This window comes from Phocoena phocoena, chromosome 17 (assembly GCF_963924675.1).
Source record: "Phocoena phocoena chromosome 17, mPhoPho1.1, whole genome shotgun sequence".
In the NCBI taxonomy this organism is placed as follows: domain Eukaryota; kingdom Metazoa; phylum Chordata; class Mammalia; order Artiodactyla; family Phocoenidae; genus Phocoena; species Phocoena phocoena.
The window spans coordinates 47,274,433-47,289,164 of NC_089235.1; the positions used below are offsets into that span (position 1 = coordinate 47,274,433).

The 14,732-nt window shown below is 46.7% G+C and overlaps 1 protein-coding gene and 1 non-coding gene across 3 annotated transcripts; both read right to left on the reverse strand.

The window, feature by feature from the left end:
* Window positions 1–7,322: 7,322 nt before the first annotated feature.
* Window positions 7,323–7,395, reverse strand: TRNAE-CUC (transfer RNA glutamic acid (anticodon CUC)). The gene has a single exon. It is a non-coding gene; the product is annotated as a tRNA-Glu (tRNA).
* Window positions 7,396–7,582: 187 nt separating this feature from the next.
* On the reverse strand, window positions 7,583–14,084 carry KLF10 (KLF transcription factor 10). 2 transcript variants are annotated; one of them, XM_065895104.1, is made up of 5 exons: window positions 13,465–13,524; window positions 11,160–11,174; window positions 10,512–10,742; window positions 9,498–10,407; window positions 8,945–9,204 (listed from the first exon to the last, which is right to left on the reverse strand). In XM_065895104.1, the coding sequence occupies exons 3-5, from the start codon at window positions 10,734–10,736 to the stop codon at window positions 8,945–8,947; spliced, it is 1,395 nt and encodes a 464-aa protein (XP_065751176.1). In that variant the 5' UTR covers window positions 10,737–10,742; window positions 11,160–11,174; window positions 13,465–13,524. The 2 variants fall into 2 exon arrangements, with proteins under 2 accessions (XP_065751175.1, XP_065751176.1); XM_065895103.1 differs by lacking the exons at window positions 11,160–11,174; window positions 13,465–13,524 and adding an exon at window positions 13,925–14,084 and having other exon boundaries at window positions 7,583–9,204; window positions 10,512–10,745.
* Window positions 14,085–14,732: the final 648 nt, after the last annotated feature.

The following is a 14,732-nucleotide window of genomic DNA, read 5'->3' on the forward strand; positions in this document are numbered from 1 at the left end:
GGGATGGGCCCTTCCCCTTTCCTGCCCTGAAATGACCTTTAAAAGTGAACAAGATGGTCTATGTTCAGTGGAGAGGAAAGAGATATTTCTAGACAAGAGAAGTAACGCGAGCAGAAACAGGCATTGACAGGAGGCTATTGCGACGGGGAGGGAGGTGGGAGTTAAGATAATAATGCTGACTAACTTTTCTCCAGCACCTCCTGTGTCAAACATCCTTAAAACAAGTTGGTTTGAGGTAAGTATTAGTATCATGCTCATTTTACATGTGAGAAAATTGTGGCTCAGAGAAGTTAAACAGTATGCCCAAGATCTGGTAAGGGGGGAAAGCCATGATTTGAACCTAGAATCAGAATAGCTTGTTTGTAACTTTTCCAAGCAGAGGCAAAAGGAATTGATACCTTAAGGCTCACCCTGATCGTCTAGTTGGCCTGGGATCCCTCTGGTAGTTTAGCCGGAGTGGGGGGCGGGGGGGGGGGGCGGCGCTGGGCCGAGCCTCCTAGGACCAGTCTGACCTGAAGCAGTTCCTGCCTGCTAAACCTATCCCACACATGGCCACTGGGCAGATTCAGTGTTAAAGCAGCCAAACCGGAAGAGAGGATCCAGGGCCAGGGCCAAGTTCTTACACCATGTCTCTCCTGCAGTGACTGGTGGTTGCTGCAGAGGCCACCCAGAGTGCCTACAACACTGGCCAAGAAACGCGGGGTGGTTTGAGCATGGCCACACTGACACCCGTTGAAAAGGATTTACTTCACAGTTGCCAAAGAAAGCCTGAAAACAAACACAAACAATCCAAAACATTCATGTTCAGAAAAAATGGTCAAAGACCTCTTTACCCAACCCACAGGCCTAGGGAGAAGAAGTTGGCTAGGTTTAGCTCATCGTATGCGATAGTCAGGGACTCAGCTGTCTTGTCAAACCTTGAAGTCTTTATGATCAAACAGCACAGGTGTCACTCCAAAAACTGCCTATGACATCCTTCATTAGAACCCCCTTTTTGGTCCCTTAAGGCAGAATTCCCAAACAGGTTAATCTTATACCCAGACAGGATCCTTGTGGCTGGGGCATTTGAAATGCAGATATCATCACTCTCATAAACACTTAAATGTCACTTAAAACATAAACACTTAAATTCACGATGTGCCAGGCATTCCTAGTGCTTTATATACGCCGATTCATTTCATCCCCATACTTAATCCTAACTTTCTTTAAACCACATAGCCAGTAAATGGTGGAATTAGGATCTGAAAACTAACAGTCCAGAGCTTATGCTTTTAACCACCATACCACACTGCCTTCTGAAAATATTTAGGGAAGGAGATCAACATTTTACCCTTTGAGCATTTGTGATATCCTCACCATCAAAACCAGGCATAAGGCAGCTGTTGCCAGCCCCATGCTCTTTCTTTCCTAGTCCTTAGAGCCGTTAAGGACAAAATGCTGGGAGATACCTGCCCACCCTTCCCTGATTCCTTCAGCATCTCCCAGAGGATTCTAGCCTCAGCCTCCCTTCCTACACACATGATGCTTCAGGTGAAAGGAGTAGTTTACCCCCATTAAACACTTGTGAATCTCAAAATTAAGGAATTACTTCCAGAAGGTCTAGTGAGTTATCTAAGACAGCATCATCACAGTGGCTCATCACCTTTGCCTGTTTTCCACCAGTGCAACCAGGATGATGGTGGTATGTGAAGGGAGAGGGCTGAGGGGTTTGCTACTCTGTCCAGGTAGACAACGTAGACACCACCAAGCACCGTGCAGCAATGCCTCCTTGTTCAGGATCCAGGACCTGGGACTTGGCTGCTCTTAGTTATGCAAATATAAGACACTCATTGTTATGGGGGAAGAAGTGTCTCAGGTCTTTTGGTCCTTTAAGGTCATCCCCCTTAACATGATATACAGAAGTGGCCCCTGGAGGGAGGTGAATAAATGCACTTGGCGCAAAGCAGTCTCAGGAAACAAAAGTGATAGTATCAGCCAGTCTACCTTTATAAGTCAAGGTTATGCCACAGCAACAAACAATCCCCCAAATCACAATGTCTTAAAACTACAGAGGTTTAGTTCTTACTCATGCTCCTTGTCATACTCTTTCCAGAGCTAAGGTTGACTAGCTGAAATATTGCTGGTCCCCACAGTAGAGGGAAAGAGAGCTCTAGAGGGCTGAACACTGTCAGTTAAATACTCTGGACCAGAAGTGACACATGTCATTGCCATTCCAAGCCATTGAGCAGGCTGGACCCCACCCTGCCACAAGGGAGAAGTCCAATGCTACCGTATGTCTGAAAAGCGGAGAGCCTGAACTATTGGATGAACTACAGAGATGGGGACCAGATTCCCTTTCTGTTTGAAAACCATTGTGATTTGAACCACGCTGACAACGAATAGAATGAAGGTGATGAATAGCATAGGAGGCCTCATGGCTAGGTTATATCCACAACCAGCAAGGCTGACTACAGCCTTGACTAAGTTTTCCTGGTTGAACTAAATTTAAATTGGAGATGAGAATATATAATCCCTTAGAAAAAATCAAATTGAACAAATCTAAACATGGATAACAAAAGACCATCGTGATGCCTATTCTGTTCACATTATTGTTGGGATCAGAGAGAGGATTCTGAATCTGATCTATGTCCATTGTCAAAAAGAACGCTTTCAGGTATGTAATGAAGGAAAACTTTCTTTAGGATAAAGGGTATTCCATGACTAAGAAATACCTGAGTGCACAATTGAAAAAATATGTCTCCTGAATGGCTCGGAATCACACACTGCACTGGGCATGATGTCACTGCACTGTGTGACATGCGGTAGGCCTTAAAAGTATTTAGCTCTCATAGGAAATTTACCAGATACTAGAAATAGAAACTTAAGACTAGTTTAGAAAATACTGCTGTAAGTGTATTAAGATGGACCAATAGAGACTGACATATGTTGACCAATATTATGGGCAATACTATTTGTATATATATATAATACATAGGCAATATTATTGTATCGCTTCAAAATTCATACATTGAAGTCCTAATTCCCAGTACCTCCTCAGAATGTGACTGTACTTGAAAATAGAAACTTTAAAGAGTGAATTAAGGTTAAATGAGGTCATTGGAGTGGGCCCTAATCTGACTGGTGTCCTTAAAAGGTAGAGGAGATTAGGACACAGACATAGAGGGAAGACCATGTGAAGACACAAGGAGAAGGGGGCCATCTACCAGCCAAGGAGCGGGACCTCAGAAGAAATCAACCCTGCCAACACGTTGATCTCGGACCTCTAGCCCCCAGAACTGTAAACAATTTTGTGAACGTTTGCAATTTGACCTTCGTCCCTAACAGGAACCACATTATGTCCATTTCTAACGGACATCAGATTGCGAGCCCCACCTCTAGGGGCCTTTTCTGTCAATGACTGATCTCAGCGTGATAGTGCAATCCCCATCACTGCTATTGCAGTGGTCCACCTAGCATTTGTTTGCTTGTTTTTCTCAGTTTTCAGATCTAATTCTACCTTGGGAAGCAAGTCAGATAAGCATTATAATCCCCATTTTATACATAATGAAACTGAACCATGAAATAGTCAAATTGTTTAGCTCATAATTAGTCAGTGCAGTGCACAGGCTCCTTGACCCCAGAAGTTTCCTTTCCCAAGGCCACACTGTTTTATTTTGTCCCTGGGTAATAAACACTCAATACTTTATTTTGTGTGTGTGTGGCCGCACTGCCAGGCATGCCGGATCTTAGTTGCCCGACCAGGGGTTGAACCCAGGCCCCCTGCAGTGGAAGCTCAGAGTCCTAACCACTGAATCACCAGGGAATTCCCCAGTAAACAATACTGGGACTTTCCTGGTGGTCCAGTGGGTAAGACTCCACTCTCCCAATGCAGGGGGCCCGGGTTTGATCCCTGGTTGGGGAACTAGATCCTGCATGCACGCCACACCTAGGAGTCCACATGCAGCAACTAAGACCTGGCGCAGCATGCATGCATGCATGCATGCATAAATAAATAAATAAATAAAATGTATATATATATATTTAAAACAGAACAAAACAAAAAAATTCAATACTTATCTGTTCAAACTAAAAGGATGCCTTTTGGAAACTGATATTCAAGGTCCAGATAATCTAATCATAGAAATAGAAAACTGCTTCTACCCCAGCCTACCCCACACTTCATGTTATTTCTTAGCTTTTCATTTTCTTCCTTGAATCTCATTTTTTCCCAACCCAAGCAGTGCCTCCACTGACTAGTGGCTAAACTTAGAATTAAAAATTAAATTATTTCAAAGAAATCAAAGAAAGATAAGGTGTCACTTTCTTATATTTTGGGGTACTCCCCCCCTTTTAGCATCCCACTGCCAAGCTGGTCAATCAAGTTCAAACTGGGATTGTTGGCATCCATTGAGTAGAGCACCGTGAATTTCTAAATCTCTGTCAAGATTAGGATGCCAACTGGCAGGGGAAGCTTGAAACAACCTCATTTATCTGGCCCTATTTAGTTTTATTCCTTCCACTGTGGTGGAGGGGAAGTCAGTTGGACATCTCCAGAAGATACAGCAGCGAGCAAGATACACAGGGTGCTTATCCTTGGGGAGTTTTACAGACATTAAGCAATTTCAGTGAAGGGTAATGATTATTATGATAGCAGAAATGTCAAGGTAAAAGGGCAGGGAAACATTTCCAGCAGTCAAAACAGCATATGTGACAGCTCAGAGCTTGGACAGGATGCAGAGAATAAAGTGGGGGTGGGTTGGGAGATTGGGAGCAGCTGAATGGTGCAGGGTCTTCTAGGTCTGCTTGGGACACTTCAGCAGCCACTGGCCACACCTGAAATGTGGTGAGTCCCAATTGAGAGGTGCTATAAGCATAGGATATATACTGGATTTCAAAGATTAGTACAAAAAAAAGATGTGATGTATCTCATTAACAGTTTTATATTGATTATATGCTGAAATGATAATATTATGGGTTAAATAAAAACATTTAAATTGCTTTTTTCTGTTTTTATTTTCTGATGTAGCTCCTAGAAAATTTCAAATTCCCTATGTGGCTCACATTCTATTTCTCTCCAACAGCCTTGAGAGCATTGGGAAGGGTCTGAAGCATTTTAAACAGGGAAGTGACATGGTCAGATCTGCATTTTCAAAAGACTCTGTGGTAAGGAGAGAGGATGGTGGGGAGACAAGACCCGAGGCAGAGAGACAGTTTAGGGGCTGCTGCAGTTGTCCAAGCAGGAGAGGGTGGATTAGACAGGGTAGTAGCAATGCAGGTAGAGACAACGTTTTAAAAGTCTGCTTACTAATACCAAACAGCTCTCATTCCAGGGAGAAATGACAGGTTGAACTGTATGAAATTTCCATCTTTGTCAATCAAAAATGGTTGAATATTGAAGGAGCTAATAAGGGCTAAAGTTGGAATAGTTGAGTCATGAAATAAGAATAGTGTTGTATTATAACCCAAATAATGACATAAATGTCCATGAGTCCATACTGACATAAAAAACGGAATAAATAAATAAATGGGAGAGAAGTAACAACTCTTTCTTATAGAAAATTCCGATGAATAAATAATGGAGGAAATAGGAAATCACCATTAGTATATCACAGTAATAACTGCCTCAGACAAGATCCACTTAAGGATACTAAAATGAGCGGGAAAAAGCTGACATAGGTTATTTGTGTAGTCTTAAAGTATCTCCATCCAAATATTTCATAAAGCAAGAAAGAGTCAATTTACAGTGGAAAATTCCAGCAGATATCACCACCTTAGCCATGTGATGCAAGTTAACATCTCCCATAATACAGAATGACATCCCATATTCCTTGATATCATGCACTGAGGACATTACCACTCTGTGGTATCTTCCCAATTAATGCATAACCTCAATCTAATCGTGAAAAAACATCAGACAAACCCAAACTGAGGGGCAGAAATAACTGACAAGTACTCTTCCAAGAGATGAGAGAAGACTGACGCATAACCACAGATTGGAGGAGACTGCGGAGATTGACAACTAAATGCAATTTGAGACCCTGGATTAGGTCCCGTAATAGCAAGAAGACATGAGTAGAAAAACCAGTGAAACCCAAATGAGGTCTGTACTTTAGCTAGTAATATTGTACTGAAGTTAATTTCTTCATTTTCTTAAATGTTCTATGGCTATGGAAGATGTTATCTAAAGGGGAAGCTAGATGAAGGGTATATGGTAACTATTTTTGCAACTTTCTCTAAGTCTACAATTATCTAAGAAGAATTAACTGTTAAGAGAGCTGAATATCAGCAATTTCATATAGTTCAACTTAATATATAAATCAGACAAGAAACAACCAAAACTGACATGCTAAAGCTACACTAAAACCACATTATCATAACATGCTACAAATGTACTTGTTTGGGGGACAACTTTTGCATCAAGATCAGAGCCTGCATCAACATTCAACTCATATATAATACTCTATTCAAATGATTTACAATATTTCTAAGGAAAAGTGTCAGGTGTCAACTAGGACTGGGAAGAACACAGCAATGGGTGGCACAGTTCCACTGGCTTTGTCATTACAAGGGACTGGGCTTTGGAACAGGCAGAGATTACTTCAGCCACCTTCCTTCATTCCCACTTCTGAAGACCTGCCACCATGAGGAACTCTAGGGGTTAGGATGGTCCAGGTTCCAACACAGAAACTACAGAATGGCAAGGTCCCCTCCAGCAGCTGTGCTGTGCTTAGTGGGTGTAAGTTTCCAAGAAAAGGATCAGCAGCTACATGGATGGCTCAGGATGCCTGTCCTACAGCTGGTGCCAAGCGAGCACACTGCCCCTCACCATGGCACTCAACAGCTGGGCACCGTTGAAGATGTTCTCTCATGACAAGGTAGTCTCAGAGCAAATTAAAATACTAATCTCCAAAATTATATGCCATACACTAAGTAGCATTTACAGCTCCTAGTTCTACTGGCAAGTGACTGGCAAGTATTTCTCTTCAGAGGTGGATTAGCTTTCATGCAGCTGAAGTACTAGTATGTTTATTGCATTTAAGGTATCACTGAATGGTCTGAGTTAATCTAACTTCTAGAAGTAATTTACTCTTTAACAGGTCAGGCTTCTTTTCATTTCACAGCAGTCATTACTGTAATTACTCATGTGGTATTCCCTTTAACTCAGTGCTACTTAAGGTTTTGCTGGGAGCCAGAACTATATTTCAACCCCACATCATCAAAACATACAAAAATGTTTTAAAATGGTAGATATCTGGCCTTGCTTTGTGTGTGTGTGTATTTTAATTCGATTTTATTTTATTATTATTATTTTTGGCTGTGCCACATGGCTTGCAGGATATTATTTCCTGGACCAGGGATCGAACCTGGGCCCCTGGCAATGAGAGTGCCAAGTCCTAACCACTGGACCACCAAGGAATTCCCTGGCCTCGCTTTGCATACTGTCTAAATTGATTACTCATGTTAAATATATACTCCTGCAGTTCTAAATTTGAATGAGGCCCTTCGAGAAATTCAGACCATAAGTCTTTGGAGAGCACCACAGTGATCAATGTCAAGGTCAGAGTGAGAATGGTTTCAACAAATACAATCAACCAATTATATATATACCAAAGGAAATTCTTTATTGTAAACAAGATATAAAGTACAACAAAAGAAATATTGTGCAAATTGTAAATCACAAGGATTTTTTTTATTAAAAGAAAATTCTTTTTTGTTTTCCAAGGGTCCAAAGTTTTGATGGCAGAAATCTACACCCAATATAGAGAAAAATGTTAAATGGAAAGACATAATGACATTTTTCACTATATATTTTAAACAACTGACTTTTGTTTTACCACTGTATATATCATCCACTATACAAAACAGAATATAACAGAAATACTGTTAACAAAAGTGAATGTCCTAATTATTTTTCTACCTATCTACTTCCACATTCCCCCCCCCCCAATAAAAACTCCTATAAATTAACAGGACATTTGTCCACTTGTGAATAATGTTCACTCACTTTCTAATTCAATAAAGCACATGTTATATCCTCATAACATAAGGGTACTTTACTGATGTCCCAAGCCATCTTTTTGAAGGAGTTATCTAAAATTCTTAATATCCCTTCTTTACAATATGTGTTTTCATCTTCAATTTTTTTTTGAAACAAAGTGCAGTGTATTTTAGAATCTACGGAAAACACATTGGTATACAATTTTCAAATCTACACAGGGAATTGCAGCCAACTAAGGTTCAAAGCATAATAAAATGCCTAGTTAGTCATTTGTTAAACTTTTAAAACAAAAACGCAAAAAAAACCCTGAAGCTACACTTCAAAGCAATTAAATTAATGAGGATTCCAATTCTTTGGGACCTCTTCAGCAATATACAGTTGCTCAATTCCAAACGTCAGCAACTAGTGTAAAAATGCTAGTTCTAGATATATTTAACAACTATGTCCACGAAGTTGAATGGAAAGACTAAGAATAGTAAACAAGATAACTCTAGGAAAGGATAATGATATTCGCGATAATACAAATCAATTTTACATCTCCATCTCTGTACCGTAATGTTTACTTCCAGTCTCTACACTCTTGAAACCAGTGCTTCTGAAGAATCACATTGAAAAGTTGGTCTCAAGTATAAATGGTGAAAGTAAAGTAACAAATTGTGCACACAAATTCAAAATCTGTGCTACCTGTGGTTGGGCTGACCTCACCTGAAACCTTCAAAGAATACTGAAAGGAATAAACTTTCTCATTTCTCTTACGTGGTAAGAAATGAGTCCTGCCACTCTTTGAGCTGCCTGTGGCCGTAGCACTTCTTACCATCTAACCCAGGCTGGGCCTTCTCCCCAGGCCGTGGGGCTTCTGCTTGCAGCCCGCACTGGAGGGCCACAGACTTGCAGTGGAAGCATTTTTATATCACCACTGGCTTCTGGCTGTGACCAAAGTTAGTCTGATTCTTTACCATCCGTCTGTCACTGTGTGGGAGCAGGGGTTGGAGGTAGGGTAATGTCATTTAACTTGCTCACTTCCATCTGCCAGTTTGGTAGCTTCTTGGCTGACAGATGGCGCCGGGCATGTTTGGTCAAATGGTCGCTCCTCATGAACCGCCGGTCACACATGGGACAAGCGAATTTCTTCTCACCTGTGTGGGTTCGTCGGTGTCTGGACAGTTCATCTGAACGAGCAAACCTCCTTTCACAACCTTTCCAGCTACAGCTAAAAGGTTTTTCTCCTGAAACAAAAAAAGTCATATTATTATTATTATGCATTTATAAAGTCGCTGTAAGTTACATATTAAATCATATTTAAGATACTTTATTAGACATTTAAAGAATCATCATTTGAGAAATTAAAAACACCTTGACGAAATCTTTTAGAAGACCTTGCACTGGTAAATACCATCCACTGAATTGGCTAATAAGGCAAGTTCTTCCTTAACATGCCTGGTTTACATTTGTGATCATTGCCAAAAAACCTTCATCCAAATTTCTAAGACTTAAATATGAAATAAGAAATGGTTGGTACCTGTATGCGTTCTCATGTGGGCCTTCAGATGAGAACTTTTAAAGTACGTCTTGCCACATCCCGGATGGCTACAGATGTGACTTCTTATCCTTGATGAGTCAATCTGAGGAGTGACTTTTGCTGCTGAAGGAGAAAACCCTGGAGCAGGGGCAATGGGAGAGAGTCTGGTGCCATTTGGGCTCACCACTGGAGGCTTGGGGTTCTGAACAACGGGCTGGGGTACAACAAACATGACAGCGCCTTTGGGCACCTGAGTGCCCATGAATACAACAGGTGGGCAGACGGCTGGCGGCTGACTGGGTGGAGTGCTGGGGACGACTGTTGTCACAACTGGGTTGTTTGCAGGGAGGGGAACCATCTGGCAGATGACGGGCATAGGTGGCACTCCCCCTGTTGATACTGCAGGTGGAGAGACTAAGACCGACTTTTGTTGTGAGGACATGGGGACCGGCTGAGATCTACAGATTACTGTCTCTGAGGAAGGCACAGAAAAGTCATAAAGTGCAGCACTTGCTTTCTCTTCAACACCTGCCACTGTGTCTCTCTCACGTTTGGATCTGTTTGGTGACACAGCTGCACAAGGTATGTTTTTTCTTGCAGTCTCAGCATTTAGGTGGGTTCTTCTTCGAAAAGAATTGTCCTGATAGTTAAGGATGCTGGCTGCTTTCACTGGGCAAGATCGGTGGTTACACAGCTGGGCATCAGCTGTATGACGAATCACACTTGTTGCCTGAGCCTTGGGGAGTTTGGGGGCAGGTACTGGGCTCTTCTCCTCTTTGAAAGGTGCAGCAGCAATGTGAGGCTTGGCAGTATCTGACGATTTGAAGTGTCCAGTAGATGGCGCTGGTGCCATCAGATTTGACACTTGAGAGGGTTCAAAGTCAGAGGGACTGTAAGGTGGAGTCAAACACTAGAGCAGAGAAATACAGGCAACAGCGTGAAGAACAGTAGAGTTCATTACATAAATTATAAGAAATTCTCACTTACACTCATCTTTAAAGCAACGATACTTACAAATGCTGGGACTGTATGAAAATCAGGTGTACCCGGAAGCAGATTCTCTTCCTCTGACATATCAGACACTGGAGTAACGGGTCTGCTTTCAATGTATTTCTTAAAATCAGACTTCCAACTGCAGCTCATTGACATAAGTGCTTCTACGGCTTCAAAGTCACTTTTCTCTGCAGTTTTGTTCCAGGAATACATACTGTCTTTTGATCTTTCAGAAATCATTTCCATTCTTTCCTCCTATAAATACAAAAAATTAAATGCTATAAGCATATTGTCATCCACATGACACGCAGAGCAATGTGCAATTCTTTTTACTATCTGCACAATTTTTCAAAATAAAACTTGAAATAATTTTTCTCATCCCTACTCTGATAGTAATACTGATAAAAGTCTTCCTCATTCTTCCTCTCACACTTAGGCCTGAACACTGATACCCTTGCAAAGTAAAGAGGAACTTATTACCATTATGAGGACCAAGACCAAAGGTACCAATGTACTTGTAATCCAAAAAAGAACTGCTTGGCTTAGGAAAAAAAAAAAAACATTTTATATTCTTTCCAGAGTAGTCAACTGCAACAGGAGTCAGACAAAATAACTGAGGGAAGGCTCTGCAAAAAAGTCATCTTCTTTCAATACTACAGGTATGGGGACCTGGTGGTCCAGTGGCTAAGGCAACAGGCTCCCAATGCAGGGGGCCCGGTTTGATCTCTGGTCAGGGAACTAGATCCCACATGCACGCCTCAACTAAAGATCCTGCGTGCGGCAACTAAGACCGGGGCAGCCAAATAAATAAATATTTTTAAAAAATCATTAAAAGAAATACTACAGGTATGGTATGAGATCTTTTCAGGTATGAGTTCCTACCAGAAAAAAATAAAGGGCCAAAACTTTCTTTTAAAAAGGCAAAGTATAGTGGACAGAGCTGTGGTCTGTTGATTTGGGTGTGACCTTTGGAAAGAATAATTTCAACTTCTTCATGTTTGTGTTCTCATTCACTGGATCTTATACTTAACACAATGGTTTGCTATGCGTAACTATGACCAGCTAATGCAATAGCACAAAAAAGAGATAATCAAAAAATTTAATATGCGACTTAAATTTGCAAGAACTCTGATTGTAAGGAATCTTCAATAGTCAAAATAGAATCTTATTTTAATTTTTTAAAGAACTGCTCCTTGACAAAAATAACAGCACATGCTTTATATTTATTTGAACAACTCCTTCTATCAGGTATTTAGTGCTTCATATTAAAGTTCCTTAAAGTGCACTAAAAGTTACTACCCTCCATCTCTCCAATTTTCCACCAATGTGATCCCATTCATTGGTCAAAGTAGAGATTGTGTAAACACACAGAAGAATTGTCTTTACGTGGCAAGGTATTAATCTCAACACTTGCTGAAAAAAACGCATAAACCCTTCGTACTGAAGTCTTAAGAAGCCACCGCTCTTGAAACATCGCTAACAATGCAATTGCATAATCGCGGGTCCTTTATGTAAGCTGCAACGGACAACGCATGTTGTGTAAAAGCCTCAAGACGCCAATGCAAAGGAAAAAAGAGAAAAGGCAGGCAGCAGGGAAGAACAGTGTGAGCTGGGAAGGGCAAGGAGAAGTCGCGAGGGGAGGAAAGGGAGTGGGCCGCGAGAGAGGCAGGAAAGGGAAGCGCGGGCGGAGGCGCGGGAGGGGAAGGCAGACGAGGGGCGGGGGCGGACGGCGGGGGAGATCCTCGCTGGCTGGGACAGACGGATGGGGCCGCCCTAGTCTCATTGAGGCTCGCGGGTGAGTCATTGGGAACATTCCTCGCCGCTCGCACGTCCCCGCGTCCCTGCCCCCGCCATTGGCCAGCAGGCCGGGCGGCCCGGGCTGGGATTGGCTGGGCCGCGAAGGGCGGGGGCGCGGAGGAGGAGAAGGATGGGGCGAGGCATGTGAACAAAGCGTGATCAGCGGCTGCTCCGGGCGGCGCAGGAAACCTGAACTGGGAATTGCCGCGCCGTCACCTTTCACCTACTTCCTGAGCCCGCGGGCCCCCGCCCTCGCGACGGCCCGGGGGAGGGGCCGCGGGCGCCGCCGCCAACCGCCCGGCAGTGCGCGCCCGAGCCCGCGGGGAGGGGCGGAGCCGCGGGCGCCGGGCTCCAGGAGCGCCCGCCCCTTCCAGCTCCCCGCGAGCCGCCGTTCCCTTAGGAACCGACAGCGGGGCCGGGCCTCACTCCCGCCCCTGGCGGAGGCCGGGGCTGGGTCACTCAGGGACGAGAAGCTCCCCGGGCGCATCCGCTCCCGGCCCACCCCCAGCCTCCGCCTCAGCTGCCGGAGGAGGAGCCGGGTCCCCGCGGAAACCCGGCCCCCGCCCTCCTCCGGCTGCAGCCCCCGGGGACCCGGCCGAGCCCTCGGCGCTTCCCGCCTACGCCTCCCGCGGGACCTCAGACCACCCTGACTGTCCCCGAAGATGCGCGTCCCCTCCCCGCGGTTTCCGGCAGCACCGGCCCCCGCCAGCCGCGCGTCTCCACGAGTTCCCAGACGTGCAGCCCCAACAGGCCCCGCTCCAGACGCTCGGCTCCTCGGCCTGCGGCTCCCGCCCCGACACGCTGCCCCCGCGTCTCGCAGCCCGCTTCCCCCCGCCCACCTTCCCCGCCCCGCTGCTGGGTCCCGCTTCCCACCCTCCCATCTCCTGTCGCCGAGGCGGCTCCCTCCCCCCTCCAAGGCGTCCTCAGAAGTCGGCCACCTGCCCGCTCCCAAGATGGGGAGTCTCCTCCAGCCGTATTAGGGGGGGCAACTCCCCGGTCCCCCTCGGTGGTCCCGGGCCCACGTGCCATCCCCCGCACCCACGCCGGGCGCCCCTCCCCCAGCCCCCGCTATCTGCTGAGCAGCCCCGTCCTGCAAGCCTCCTTTCAGAGCCCGAGATGGGGAGCCCCCTCTCCTCTCCTCTCCAGCGGACACCCCGCCCCTCAAAAGCTTCTGGGCAGCCCCCTCCCACCCTGGGTCGCATTCCTTATCCAGACGGAGGCCTCTCTCCCCGGCGCCAGGTGCAGGGTGGCCCCTTGTCCCCCTTCTCCTTCCACACCTCCTATTCTCACTGACAGGGCAGCAGCCCCCTCCTCATTCTTCCCGTCCCTCCAGTCATCCTCCCCCTCACCTGCTTCAAGTCTCCCAGCGGAGCTGCCCCTTCCCCTCATTACACCTTGAGCAAGACCCTCTCTCCTTTCGTCTCTAGCTACCCGCCTGCTTCTCCTGCGCCCCTCCGCGACGCACACGCCCTCACTAATGCCCAGTCTGCAGGCGGGAAGCCCCTTCCTCTCCCACGACTCCGCTGCAGCCTCAGTCCTCAGGCGAGGCTAATGTCAGGGGCTCGGGGTTCGCGCCCCCGGGGGCCCCTCAGACTCAGCGAGGCGGAGTAGGGCAGGGGCATCCCCAGGTCACTTACTGCAGCCTGCTGGAGAGAAGCGCCGAAGTTGAGCATGGTTGGCTGCCTGGCCGCCGGCTGCGAGCTGACTGGCTGCTAGGCTGCTTGGCTGCCTGGCCACAGACGGGCGCCCGGAGACACTCGACGCCGCTCCCGCCACCGCCGCGCTCCGCGCCGTCTGCCCCCTCCCCATTCAGGTAGCCGCTCCGCCTGCCCCGCGCCGCGGGCGGGGGTGGGGGCGGAGCCTTCCGCCGGCCAATCAGTGACAAAGGTGTGTGAGGCGCCGGCCAATGGGCTCGCGGGGCCACGCGTGATCAGCGGCTGCCCGGCAGCGTGAAGCTTGTGTCAGTGGAGCGTGTACACAATCTCCGGCAGCGTGTTCCCTCGGCCCAGCCCGAGGGAACTCCCGCCACCACCTGACTCAGTGACACCGCCCCTACCCCTCACCCACCCCCGCCTGCGGTCCCCTTCCCTGGCCTGGGGGGGCGGCGCGGAGGACCTAGACCGGAGGCGCGGCAGCGGCGGCGCGCCCAGGCACTGCGGAGGGCCGGCCCCACGTGGGAGGTGGGGTGGGATGCCCGCTCCGCCCAGTCCCCTCGGCGCGAGGTCCCATCTCGGGCCGCTGCGGGATAGGCAGGACGCGGGGTAGCCGAGCGGGGGAGGCGGCGGCTGCAAGCCAAGGGTCCGGAGCCAAGAGATTTGCATTTGGAAGCGCCGATCTCTTGCGCGTCTGGCGAGAAAGCGGAGCCCGGTGACCGACTGAGCTGCATTTCTGGAGCATATGCTGGGTTTTGCCTCGCTGAGCCGTGCGTAGCACGAGGGAGGGGCG